This window comes from Carassius gibelio, chromosome B12 (assembly GCF_023724105.1).
Source record: "Carassius gibelio isolate Cgi1373 ecotype wild population from Czech Republic chromosome B12, carGib1.2-hapl.c, whole genome shotgun sequence".
NCBI lineage: Eukaryota > Metazoa > Chordata > Actinopteri > Cypriniformes > Cyprinidae > Carassius > Carassius gibelio.
Genome location: NC_068407.1, coordinates 15985897 through 15999768, shown reverse-complemented (window position 1 = coordinate 15999768; position 13872 = coordinate 15985897). Strand labels below are relative to the sequence as shown.

The 13872-nt window shown below is 41.8% G+C and overlaps 1 protein-coding gene and 1 non-coding gene across 2 annotated transcripts; one reads left to right on the top strand and one right to left on the bottom strand.

Moving 5' to 3' along the window:
* Positions 1–650: 650 nt before the first annotated feature.
* On the bottom strand, positions 651–5190 carry LOC127969162 (histone-lysine N-methyltransferase PRDM9-like). The gene is made up of 6 exons (XM_052570932.1): positions 5008–5190; positions 4503–4613; positions 3963–4234; positions 3798–3865; positions 3527–3717; positions 651–2787 (listed from the first exon to the last, which is right to left on the bottom strand). Exons 1-6 carry the CDS (start codon positions 5021–5023, stop codon positions 896–898), a joined length of 2550 nt encoding a protein of 849 aa, XP_052426892.1. The 5' UTR covers positions 5024–5190; the 3' UTR covers positions 651–895.
* A 1057-nt stretch (positions 5191–6247) lies between these two features.
* On the top strand, positions 6248–6329 carry trnal-uag (transfer RNA leucine (anticodon UAG)). The gene has a single exon. It is a non-coding gene; the product is annotated as a tRNA-Leu (tRNA).
* The last annotated feature ends 7543 nt before the right edge of the window (positions 6330–13872 follow it).

Sequence of the window (13872 nt, the reverse complement as noted above, 5' to 3'; positions counted from 1 at the left end):
CAATACTATGATCATAATTAAAATAACTATTTCAAATTGGTACAATGTAAATTATATTACTTATATACTTCACATATAAGTAATAATTACTTCATTTGTGTATTATATTACTTATACTATATAATATAAATATCCATAGAGGGACCTCAACTTGTAAACATCACATGAACATGTATCATTGTTATAAACCAGCTCTTTAGTGTGATCAAGGACTGGTGCAGAAGGTTTTTTCTACCTGGTTTGTGCACATTGTGACAAAGATGAATTTAAACTAGACAATAAACATGTAGAAATTGATAACAGTACAATATTATGGCAAAGACACATAACAGCAACATAAAAAGGTTTCATTTTGACAGCTTTGCAACATCACAGTCAAAGCAAATCATGGTTAAAAGTATTTATCTGTGCAATGTCCCACTATTTAAAGGGCGATAAACTATACTAAATGCAACTAAGATCAGGTGTTTGCCAACTAAAAAGATTAACAGAACCACATCTGATTGTAAGCATTTTCTGTTGCAAGGAGGGACATGATGTCTTTTAAAAAAATACCTGAACATTTATGCATCTATGCAAAATTTCTCATTCTCAAAACCCTCATTTTCTCATCTTTAAAGTTTCTAAACTAAAAGAAGACATCTTGCAACACACATTTACAAATTTATTTTTTCTATGATCATAGGAACAAACTGTTGTTAATAAAATATAGTTTTGAATTTTGCAAACTTTAACAAATTTCTTACAACCAGCCTAATGACTCCGTCAGCAAGGACAGGATCTTTTCAATGGCTAGATAATTTGCCTCAAAGGAACTTAAAGATGATCTTAAAACAGAAACAACAAGCTTTTCATGATGACATCCATAAATTCATCAGGGTCTTTACTTCTTTAGTCAGGAGTGCATTTTCTGGAGATGCCGGGTGAGATGGTATCTACGAGTAAAGCTTTTTCCACACTGAGTGCACGGGAAAAGTTTGGTGCCATTATGAAGCTGTTGGTGAGCTTTGAGACTTTGTGGCCGACTAAAGCTTTTTCCACAATCAGGGCACTGGCACGGGCGCACGCCTGAATGCTTCTGTTCATGCCTCCTCAAATCTCCTGACTGCCTGAAGCTTTCGCCACACTGTGAACACAGGAAAGGTTTTTCACCCGTGTGCGTGCGAAGGTGCACATTCAGTTGTCCAGAGTGGACAAAACTCTTTCCGCACTGCTGACACGTGTAAGGCTTTTCTCCTGTGTGGATGCGCTGGTGTTGCTTGAGGCTATTAAACCAACTGAATGCCTTTCCGCAATCTGGGCACAGATACACCTTCTCCCCCTGCTTGAAGCAGCTGTGGTTCTTGAAGCCCTTGATTGTGCTAAAGCTCTTGCAGCACTGGCTGCAGCTGTGAGGCTTTTCAACGGACAAGACTCCCCCTTCTTGGAAACTCAGATATTTAACACTCATTTCTGGATGGTGACGGCGGATGTGTTTGTAAAGATAGTGCTCATCGGTGAAGGAGAAGGGGCAGTGTGTGCAGGGAAAGATGCTGGCATCAACAAGAGCTGAGCTCTGGCGGTGGCCTTTGCGGCGTGAGTGGCTCTGCTGGTGTCGCTTCAAGCCAGAAGACTGGGTGAAGGACTTGAGGCACAGGGTGCAGCAGTAGGGCTTTTCCTTGGAGTGGATGGTGCGCTCATGGCGACGAAGGTTACACAAACGGTTGAAGTAAAGGTTGCAGTGAGAGCAACAGTAGGATCCATCTCCCAGCTGAATGCACTCATGGGCTTTGAGAAGATCAAAACTACTGAAGCCTCTCAGACATTCACCGCAGACATGCTTAGAATCTGCTGCTTCCTGTGGTTCGTCGATCTTATTATTATCCTGTCCCACACATTGGTGAGTTTTAAGTGTCTCTAAATCAGAGAACCTTTGTTCACACTCTGAGCACATAAACACTTCATCCTGAGCTGCACGCTTGTTTTTAGGTGGTCGTCCCCTTGGTCGGCCAACAGACACTTTTTTAGGGTGACTCCTGCCTCTCAAAGTGTTCTTCATGGGCCTCTTCGCTCGAGTAGGAGGTTCATAGGTTGGGTCATGCTTGTCAGAATTTGTCTCCATTTCACCCTCAGTCCCTGCTGTGAGCGAGCCACTCTCAACTAACCTGAGGTACTCTCCATGGTGATGCTGTTTCAGATGTTGATGTAAATTGGATTTGGCCACGAAAGAAAAGGAGCACTTTGTGCAAGGGTATACATCAGAAGGTCTGTCAGCAACTTCCTCTCTCTGTTCCTCCCCCTGGTGGGTTTGTTGGTGTCTTTTCAGCCCTGTTGCTTGACTAAAGCACTTCCTGCAATGGCTGCAGCAATAAGGCTTCTCTTTGGAGTGAATAGTGCGCTGATGTCTCTTCAGATGACAAGATCTCAAAAAGTTACGGCCACACTCACCACATTTATTAATTTCATCCGAGACCTCAGCAACACAGTTTGCCTGGTCACTTAAACCATTACTGCACGTATCAGACAAATCAATGCAGTCTGACTTTTCTGACTGATGGATGGGTTGTCCGTTTGGGGTTGAAATTTGATCCTGACAGCTTTCTATTGTTGGCTGGACATGGGTTGGAGGAGCTGCATCAGAAGCCAGATGGTCTATGTCTACAGACTCTAGTGGCTGTGTCTGCATAAAGTGTGCATACTCATCGGGGTGCGAGCGCTTCACATGAACACGCAGATAAACAACTGTGGGGAAGGAGTAATGGCAATAAGGACATAGACAGTCCTGAGTTGCAGCCTCTTCAGTTGGACCTGAAAAAACAAGAAAAAAAATTACCGGAAAGCCACTTGGCCATGACAGGTATCAACAGAAAATGCATAGCATTCTATGTATCTAGCTATCCCTACAAATAATACTCAATGCCTTATAAATTTTAGTTATATAGCTCTAATGTTTATGGCAGGTTAACTTCAAATATGTTTTGTACACAACCAATGCTTCCTAAAGAAGATTCATGCGGTTGATTTAAATGGTCTTAACTGTATGTTTAATTTTTTTTTTTTTTTATGTCTCTATAATTTACCAATTTTAATGGATTAATAAAATAATTGTTTTTATGTCTTCAATAATGTTTGCACAATCCAGGCAATGATTGGCTTAAGGTTTTTTTTAAATATATATACACAATTATATTAAGTAACCACTCTAAATAATTCAGCATGTTAATGATGGATATGCCATGAAAAATTAAAAACAGCTGCTATACAGCAGTGCAAGAATAACTGGGGTAAGTAATGGTAGTCACCCTTATGTCATTCCAAACCTGTATGCGTTTCCTTCTTCTGTGAAACAAAATATGACATTTTGAAGAATGTTGGCGAATGGTGAAAAAAATGCAAATGGTGAAGCAACTGGATTACATGAGGAATTATTAAATAATTAACTACACATTGTGACATTAAAGAAGAATTCATTCAGAACAAGCAGCATGACGTTTAACAAAAAAAACTTTGATGTCGCAGAGCAGATTAAAATCCAAGATGTAGTTACCTAGAGAAATGCTTTTCTTATCCCAGATCTTATCCCAGATGATGCCAAGTCCTTGAGCATATTCTTCAGCATACCAAACTCTAAATTCCTGCCCTGGGCTTATAGGGCGACAACAACGGAACAGAATACGTCCATTTTGCTGAAATGCAACAAGATTTTGCTCCATCTCACTCCTTGAGCACACCACAAACCTAAATCAAGACACATTGAGAAAACGATCAAATAAATGGCTAAATTACAAAGCACAACAAAAGCAAATAGAAGTGCTTACTTCATCCAGTTAGAGTGAGTGTCTCGCTCTGCATCTATGTAAGTATACTGATTATTGCCTTTGTAAATCTAGAGAGAAAATGACAATATTTGTCTAGCCAAATGCTTATATTTAAATTACAATAATAACTGTAACAAATTATAAAACAGTAAGGTTGACACTCACTACCCAAGAGAAGGGACTATCCATTGCCTTTTCCTCGGAAGTCAACTCTCCATCAAAAGGTCCAAAATGCATCCCCAATGGCACAGTCTGACCTTGGTTGAAAACCCCAAGCCCTGCATTGGAGATGCTTGATCGACCTATAACCAAGCCTTGCGGCAGCGTCAGCAGAGCTCTCTGAGGAATGCCCATAGCTGCTGGTGAGTCACATGTGAATAATGGTGGACCATGAACCTCACACTGGTCAATGAAGTGCTGGTGACACATCTCACAATCTGCCAAAAAAACAAAGAGTAAGACAAGGAAAGGGTATTGCAGACACATGTACCCGGCATAAATGGCTGCCCACTGCTCCAGTTGCGTGTGTGTTCCTTGCTGTGTTTGTGAAATTTGGATGGCTAAAATGCACGAATTCTGAGTATGGGTCACCATACTTGGCAGTATGTCAGGACACTTTCACTTTCATAAAGTGTGTAAGATACACATGAAAGAGAGAAAGGAAGGGGATTTAAATTAAAATAGCGTATTTAAGTTTATACTTACAGAAATGTTGGTCATTAAACATGCTATCCTCCTCTTCCTCCATCACAATAGAAGAACAAATAGTAACAGAGCCTTGTATGTCTAAATTCTGCTCATCGCTTGGTGGCAAATCTGTCCGAAGCAGTTGAAAAGAGCAGAAATGTTATGATGTGGGAAAAAGAAAACAACTAACATTAAATTCAGTAAAACAAAAGCAGAATAACATAATGCTAAAATTTTACGTACCTAATAGTAAAGTAAAAGTACATTTGCTGTCGTGATCACATTCTGGTTATTTTGTTTTAAATATCAAAACAGCAGTTTACCAATGGCAAAAATTCACGAAAATCATTATAATCTTTTGTAATTCTAAATAGTCATATAAAACCGTTTAGACAAACCAACAAGAGACATACATTATAAGTGCAACTTATATGTCGATTTGAGAAATCTGAAGCTAGCATGGTAACGTTAGGTCTGCAAATAGTTGCCTAATTACATCGCTTTAGTATGCAACAATACTCACCCGGACTGTCCGACATTATTTCACCAATTGCATTAAATCGCACTTCTTGCTTGTTAGCACTGCATTCGGACACTAAGGTTAGACACAATCCTGTTGGGCATGTAAGCTTACTAGCTGGGTAGCAAACAAGAGCCTAACTCAGCGCTTTCCGAAACAGGAAGTTGTAATACGTTGGCGTCTGTCTGTGACGCCATCATTAACATAATTTTTCTCAGAGCTGTAGAGAAAACGGCTCTGGAATTTCTTCAGCAACGGTGCGTGTGCACCATCGACTGTAAAAAAAAAAAATGGTGTGCACTGAAAGTAGAGAACTTATTTATTTATTTATTTTTATTTTTTGGTCTGGCTCAGTTCCGTTAAAAACGCTATAGCTGATCAGCGTATTTAATGGTTATTCGACCGGCCTATTTACACGATTTTAGTTGGAGTGATGCAAGCTCTATGCGGGAAGGAAAAATATAAAGTAAGTTACTGCACTTTTACTCCATCCAGTTAAGTGAAGGTTTCCAAATAGAATAATTCTGAATGAAATAAAGCTATTTTGTAAAAACATTTATATAGGGAGAGCGGGCACAACCTATTTGATTTTTGTGTAAAGGTGGGTTACATTGTAATATCTGATGGGCATATTGTAACATGATATGACAGCTTAAAATGGTATCTAATCAAATAATAATAATTATTATATAAATATAAACATATTAATCATTACCTGTAATTCCTTTCCTAATTCTACATCTTTAATTATTGCTTTTCTCGAGTATAATGTAAATACGTATGCAAATCTCTATAGGGCCGCGTTGCATTCTGGGACGTGGCGGTCCTGCCAAGGGGCAAGGAACTCGACCGGAAGTTGAAGTCGGGTGGGGGCTGCCATCTTTTAGCAGAACTTCACTTGCGTTAGCATTCCCATTGACTCCCATTCATTTTGGCGTCGCTTTGACAGCGAATAACTTTACATCTGAGGCGTTTAAAGACTCTGTTTGTCCATTATTTATTTCTAAAGATACACGACAATATATAAAGGGCTCCATTACCTTCTATGTTACATTATGGCCCCGTATAAACAGTTTTTGTAAAAAATAGGCTAACGATTGGGTCATAACCACTCAGCTCTCTGTCGTATTACCGTACAGACAGGAGGAGAAGGAAGTGTTTAGCGAAGAAGGTTCACACCGGCCATTGCCTCTATTTCTGGATGGTGGAAGGACCAAACAGGAATGTAAAGTACTCCAGGATGGGTAGCGTTGCCGAGTGGTCTAAGGTGCTGGATTTAGGCTCCAGTCTCTCTGGGGGCATGGGTTAGAATCCCACCGCTGCCAGCTGTGCTTTTAATTAAGGCCGGAAGGCCCTGCGGGTACTCGATAATGGTCTGAAAATATTGTGGGAGATCACACTTTCCCTGGCAGCAGCCAGGCCCTCCAGGGACATGCGAGTCAAACAAGGCACCTCATCCTCTCCCACAGCCTGTTTGATAAGGCAGGCTGACTCAGTCCTGCTCCTGGGGCACTGCCCTTCATCTATGGTTTACTGACTACTTGAGGTTTCGTTGCTGATGATTTGAGTCAATCCTGTGCTGATCGCTGATGTGCTGAGCGGTCTAAGGCGCTGGATTAAGGCTCCAGTCTCTTTGGAGGCGTGGGTTCAAATCCCACCGCTGCCAGGACAACCATTTGGAAGACAGCTGTGTGAAGTAATGCTGTGTGAACATCCAAATTGAGCTGCTTTTGCTTTCTTTGCTTTTTAACCAAGTAAGCGCTGGAAGCCTGTCCCAGCCTCTGCTCCTTTCTAACAGAGGCACCCTGTTGAAGCAGGGACACCAATGATTTACAAGTATAGTGAAGTTCTTCAAAACAGGAAGAAGAACTTTAATATAATAATAGAGAAAAGAAATAAATATCCCAAAGAATGGTAACAGCCAATGTCACTCATTATAAGTTTTAGGTGAAAAAATGCTTGGAGCATATCGGATAATGCACAGCTGTATGCCGTTTTCAGGACAGCCCTAAAGGCATTGATTAGCAAATTTCAGGTGTGTTTGATCTGAGAAGGACATGCACTCCGCAGAAGGGGAGCCGCCAGGAGTAGTACTGCATTCCACTGCAAGAAGGAGACCTCTACCTTCACCCCGGCCATTGCCTCTATTTCTGGATGGTGGAAGGACCAAACAGGAATGTAAAGCGTTCCAGGATGGGTAGTGTGGCCGAGTGGTCTAAGGCACTGGATTGAGCCAATGTCACTCATTATAAGTTTTAGGTGAAAAAATGCTTGGAGCATATCGGATAATGCACAGCTGTATGCCGTTTTCAGGACAGCCCTAAAGGCATTGATTAGCGAATTTCAGGTGTGTTTGATCTGAGAAGGACATGCACTCCGCAGAAGGGGAGCCGCCAGGAGTAGTACTGCATTCCACTGCAAGAAGGAGACCTCTACCTTCACCCCGGCCATTGCCTCTATTTCTGGATGGTGGAAGGACCAAACAGGAATGTAAAGCATTCCAGGATGGGTAGTGTGACCGAGTGGTCTAAGGCACTGGATTTAGGCTCCAGTCTTTCTGGGGGTGTTGGTTCGAAGCCCACCGCTGCCAGCTGTGCTTTTAATTAAGGCCGGGAGGCCCTGCTGGTACTCGATAATGGTCTGAAAATATTGTGGGAGAGCACACTTTCCCTGGCAGCAGCCAGGCCCTCCAGGAACATGCGAGTCAAACAAGACGCCTCGTCCTCTCCCACAGCCTGTTTGCTAAGGCAGGCTGACTCAGTGTCACTCATTATAAGTTTTAGGTGAAAAAATGCTTGGGGCATATCGGATAATGCACAGCTGTATGCCGTTTTCAGGAAAGCCCTAAAGACATTGATTAGTGAATTTCAGGTGTGCTTGATCAGAGAAGGACATGCACTCCGCAGAAGGGGAGCCGCCAGGAGTAGTACTTTATTCCCCTGCAAGAAGGAGGCCTCTACCTTGGAGAATTTCAAGGCGTTATGTTGTGGCAAAGCTCGACAACAGTATATATATACATATATACTGTTAATGTGGCCTTCGGCTAATGTTTGTGTTCGTAAGAGCTAATTTATATTATTTATTTGTCCTGTAGCTTTTACAGTGTTTCAAGAAGAAAAAGGTGTAAGAAAATAAAAGCTTTTTGAAATATCAGTATGCTTCACCATGGTCTGGCTGGGGTTTAGCTACAGTAATAGCTTCACCCGCATCGATACTGTCAACTTGTTGTCTACGACGGTCTACGGAGGGTCTTCACAGCGCCGGTTACAGCTTCTGCTACATCGTTTCAGCATGGACGCATCAAGCTGCATCTTCAAGCCTCGTGTCTGACCTACGTTTGACAGCGGTCTCACGGATTTGATGCAATGGTCAAGTACAGCCTCATTCACGGACATTGATGCAGTTCTGTGAGTATTAACCCACTAATACAGTCCATAATACTGCAAAAGGCGAACAACGGATTAACGGCTTCTAAGACTGAACATTTAATACTTACCGGCTCGTCAACGAGAGCAACAAAAATATGTGGTTTCATTTGCACTCATGCCTGCGTGCATCCACATCGACTCTTTCTAATAAAGGACACATAGACTTTTTATTTTTATTTTTGGACTTTGATTTATCCATTTATTTAACTTTTTTTTGAGGATTTCACATTTTCATTTCTTGCTTTTTGGATTTAAGAACTTTGATAACTTTGTTTATTGTGGTATTCACACTGACAGTTATTCCAGTTATTTGAGTGTCTATATGTAAATGCATTTTGCTAGTAACTTTAAACTGATGTTCTGATATTTTATGTTTATTCAGTTCATAACGAAGGCTTTATTATATCTGCTAAGGGGTCTTCTTCTGCCATTAGAGTTTAAAAATTTTAGGTGATAATGTCAGAGTCAGGTGGAGGAGCAGATGGTTGGTCATCAGCATGAAGATTTACAAGGTGAAGTCCACATAATGGTAGACTAATCAGAGAGACCGTGTCTGAAGGAAACAAATGAAGCTAAACGACAAAGTCCAACTGACCTCCAAGGCAAGCTTAACAAGGATGATAATGCTCTTGAAGGTCCAAGACGCTCTGAACGCATATGCCATCCTACAGAGAAGATGGGCGCACATCAATATGAAGAGGCTAAGAAAAAAGAGAAAACTCTGTATGCCATGTACGAGCAGTGGAAGCTCCACACACGTACGGCAAGAGATCAGCTAAAGACTTGTCAGAGAGTCAGCTCTGGCCTCTCATTGAAGAGCTTAAGAAAGATAAAGAAGACGTTATGAACATTTATTATGAAATTCGAAATCTCACTACACCCTCCACCGACATAAGAAGAAGAGTTAATACGTGTGGATCGGTGACCACAGAAATCATCAACATTACCTACAGCAGAGCAATAGATGATGAAAGCGGGTTTAATGAGCAGCAGGAAAGACACCGCCTTCATGAACTGCTTCTCCATGACTATGCAAAGTCTGTCTATGGATCCGCAGCTTCTTTGATAAGTCACAGCCAGTCTGACCATTACTCCAGAACTTCAGACATGACAGCAAAACGCGCAGATGCAGCAGCTGAACTAGCAGTGAAAGAAGCAAATTATCAGATGCTGCTAGAGGAAGAAAGGCAAAAAGCATCCATAAGAAAGTTAGAGGAACAACAACGCAAGATTCTAGAGGCACGAAGGCATGAGTTGGAGCAATTGCAGGAAGAAAAAGAGATACAGGCAGCTCAAGCCAAGTTGAAGATTTATGAAAAGGAGACGGAACACAAGGATGCTACCTATGTTACAAAAAGAAAGGAACATAGAAGATCTGGATTTACGGTGCCTCTCTCTCAAGATGCATTGCCCTGTTGTACAGACATTCCCTCTCTCTCTCAGATCCTTCAAGACAACATAGCCTTTAATAGGCTTCATGTTCCTGAGTCATTTGTCTTTAATGACGATCCTATACAATTCATTGAATGGAAGGCAGCATTCATCTGACTCATTGACCAAAAGGCAATCACATCAGCTGAAAAACTACACTATCTGAAAAAATATGTTGGTGGCCCAGCACGGCAGGGTATTAGATGGCAACTTCAACCGAAATGACAATGAAGCATATCAAGATGCATGGGACAAACTAAATCGTCACTTTGGCCAGCCATTCAACATTCAGAGAGCATTCAGAGAGAAGCTCACCAACTGGCCGAGAATTCAATCAAAGGATGCTGAAGGACTGAGATGCTTCTCAGATTTTCTGAATGCTTGTCAAGATGCCATGCCTCATGTCAAGGGCCTCGACATATTAAATGACTGTGTAGCAGAAATGAGTCGAATCAGACAAATCAAAGAGTCTATCAGAGCTGTGTGCATTGAAACGAGAGCCGAATTCCTCAGGAAGTCATAAATCAGTTCTAGTGCCACAAGAACCAAGCAAGATAACCAACCAACCAACTTGTTCACACAACAGCTTTCAACATTAACACCAATATAACAATTATTGACAATTTTAATTCGAAGAAGAGATTGTCAAATTTATTGTTCGTGATTGGAATGCAACGCTGGACATCACATGTAAACCCAGGAGATCAAGTTAAATACTTGCATTGACTTCCCCCCCCAGCCACTGAAACCAGACTGAAATTCCTAAGGGGGAAGGGCTTTAAACCTTTGTCTTCACAGAAAAGTCCTTTGCCAGAGAATGGCAAAGAAACCCTTTTTATACATTATATATGGACCAGAATGAACTCAAAAAAGACTTATGAATGAATCATTCCATTGCTTAACTCCACATTCATTTACGTGTAACCCACACATTTGACTATCATGTATAATCACTTATTGTGTATGTCTTTTGATAACTATAGGATACATAGGCATGTCTAGTATTGACATAATCGAATTTTCTTGCTTGATATTGTCCTGACAATCATTTATTTGTAAAATATATCATAATCATGTTATAGGAATCATGTCCAAAATTAGACCCTGTGAGGCAAGAACCACATGCTTGGTAAGATAAACAATGATTTATGATACCCCAGACCCCAGGACCATATCTGATTGGTCAAGGCAACATTTGAGGGGTGGCCAACAAGGAAGTTTAAAAACTTTGGACACGATTAAATCTTGCTTTTAGTTCTAGCATTGCTTGTGCTATCAGTCATGCGGGCTTTTAGTCTGCTTTTAGTTCCAGCCTTGCTCGTGCTATCAGTCATGCCTGCTCTTAGCTCTTAGCTTGTAGCTTTGCTACCTAGCTTTAGCTTGTAGCATCTAGCCATGCGGTTAGTCATCATGGTTCTTTGAGCGCGGTTCCAGCGTGCCTGCCTGCTGCTACTTATGCCACAATGAGAAGGAACACAACCTAGTCTCGTCAAACTTTATTTCTTTTCTTTTCCGTTTGAGAGTTTCGTGTTCTGAGTTAAGTTTTGTAACGTCGACCTCGTCTGCGCGTTTGAACTCCGACCAGCCACACAACTCCAGCTTCAGCCAACGCCCAAGCACGGGCTCCCCAAGACGTCACTTCACTACTGAACTTCCAGCCAATCAGCGACACCGGGATACCCCTTTCAACTGGAGTCCCTTTCACAGCAAACGAAGGCAACGTATTCCCAGATATTTGTTGTGCTGGTGTATCTAATATAATTTTAACCCCATTGAGGAACTCAATGCGAGCGCTAATTACGTGATTGATGGTTGTTCATGTCTATGCAATTTAACGTATTGCTGTTAACTTGGGATTCCATATTTCCATTCTCTTAAACTCATCTTTCCCTAACTTTCGACCTTCCTGCAACTTGTGTGAATGTGTGTGTGCGTGCGTTTATATGTTAGATTAGTTTATATGTCTTAGATTTATCTAATAAAGCCTTATTCATATTGAAAAGAGAAGTATCTTGTGTTTTGTGCTTACACGTTAATGTCTTAAACTGCCGATCTTGTTACTGTGCTAATTAATAGTGTTTTCACTATAGTTTGGATATTAGTATCCAGCGCAGATTTGATGTTAAACGGCTCGTTCACTGAACCGCAGGCGCGTCTCCGTGAACAGCCGTGAACCAGTGATTCTGTTCAAATTCCCTTTAAAATCTTAAATGATTCCCTTTGAGCTAAATTGACCTGTTTCCCTTACAACTGGGAGGAGAACGGAAGCTCGTTCACAAATTACCAGACTGTGCAGCTTTAAGTTGGAACCGACAAGTCACGCAAAGCTAAATGAAGAATTCCCAAGTTTCCCAAGAAGATGTTCCATCAGTTTCATGTGGTCGAAGCTGATCGCAACTTCCTGCACTTTCTTTGGTGGAAGCAAGGAGATTTGAACTCGTAGCCCAGCAAGTTTCCCATGAAAGTGCATCTGTTCGGTGCAGCTTCCTCTCTGGGGTGTGCTAACTATGGGATGAAACACCTAGCTAAAGAGAATCGCGACATCTACACTCAAGGCTTGAGATTTGTTATGAGGGACTTGAAAGCACTGACGATGCTATTCAGCTTGCCAGGGAAGCTCGTGAACTCTGTGCCATGGGTGGTCTCCGACTACATAAGTTTGTGTCTAATGACAGAAAGGTATTTAGAGAGTATACCACCCTCCGAACAAGCAATCACAAGAAGGATATGGATCTCGCATTTGATGATTTGCCACTTGAGAGAGCTCTCGGGATTTAATGGGATGTGGAGTCTGACCACTTTAGGCTTAACGTCAGCCTTAAGGAGCAGCCAGTGAAACAACGTGACATTTAATCTACAGTGGCTTCTCAGTACGATCCCCTTAGGTTTGTGGCACCAGTCATCCTCAAAGTGAAGATCATTCTCCTGGAGATGTGCAGACGGGGCACTGGCTGGGACGGTCCTCTCACTGACGAGCTTCGCCTAAAATTGGAACAATGGAGAAGTGATCTAGCCCAATTAGATAATTTCACCATACCCCGTACCTACTCAACCTGCTGGATTTGGAAGGGTCTCAAAGACAGAGCTGCATCATTTCTCTGATGCCAGCATGAAGGGTTAAGGCCAGTGTTCATACCTGTGACTCCAAAATGAAGAGGATGATATTCATTGTGCCTTAGTTGTAGGAAAATAACGTGTCTCTCCAATCAAGGTCACAACCATCCCAAGATTAGAATTGACAGCAACAGTTGTTTCCGTGAAGATAAGCAACATGCTTAAGGAGGAATTGGGATGTATAAATGGCGAGGAGTTCTTCTGGACAGACTCTAAAGTGGTCTTAGGTTATATAAGAAATGAAGCACGATGATTTCACACTAACCGGGTTCAGAAGATTCAGCTCAGCCAGACAACAGCGGAGATATGTCCCAACAAGCGAGAATCCTGCTGACCATGCTTCTTGAGGCTTAACTGCCAATGAGCTTTTGTCATCTACCTGGCTCACTGGTCCCAAGTTCCTATGGAACAAGGAAATAAAGTTGGCTGCAGATTAAATATCAGAGTTAACCGTCGGAGATCCAGAAGTCAGGAGTGTTCTAGTGCTCAGTACCAAAACAGAATGTCAGACCAGGCCAGTCATGCTCTGCATTTAACCCATCCGAAGTGTACACGGCACGCACACACACACACACACACGCAGCAGTTGGGGGCTTGGTGCCTTGCTCAAGGGAACCTAAGTCATGTATTGAAGGTGAAGAGAGAACTGTACATGCACTCCCCCCACCCACAATTACTGCCGGCCCGAGACTCGAACTCACAACCCTTCAATTGGGAGTCTGACTCTCTAAACCATTGGGCCACGACTCCCCCCTTGATTTACAAGTATAGTGAAGTTATTTCAAAACAGGAAGAAGAACTTGAATATAATAATAGTGAAACAAAATAAATATCCTAAAGAATGGTAACAGCCAATGTCAATCATTGAAAGTTTTAGGTGAAAAAATGCTTGCTG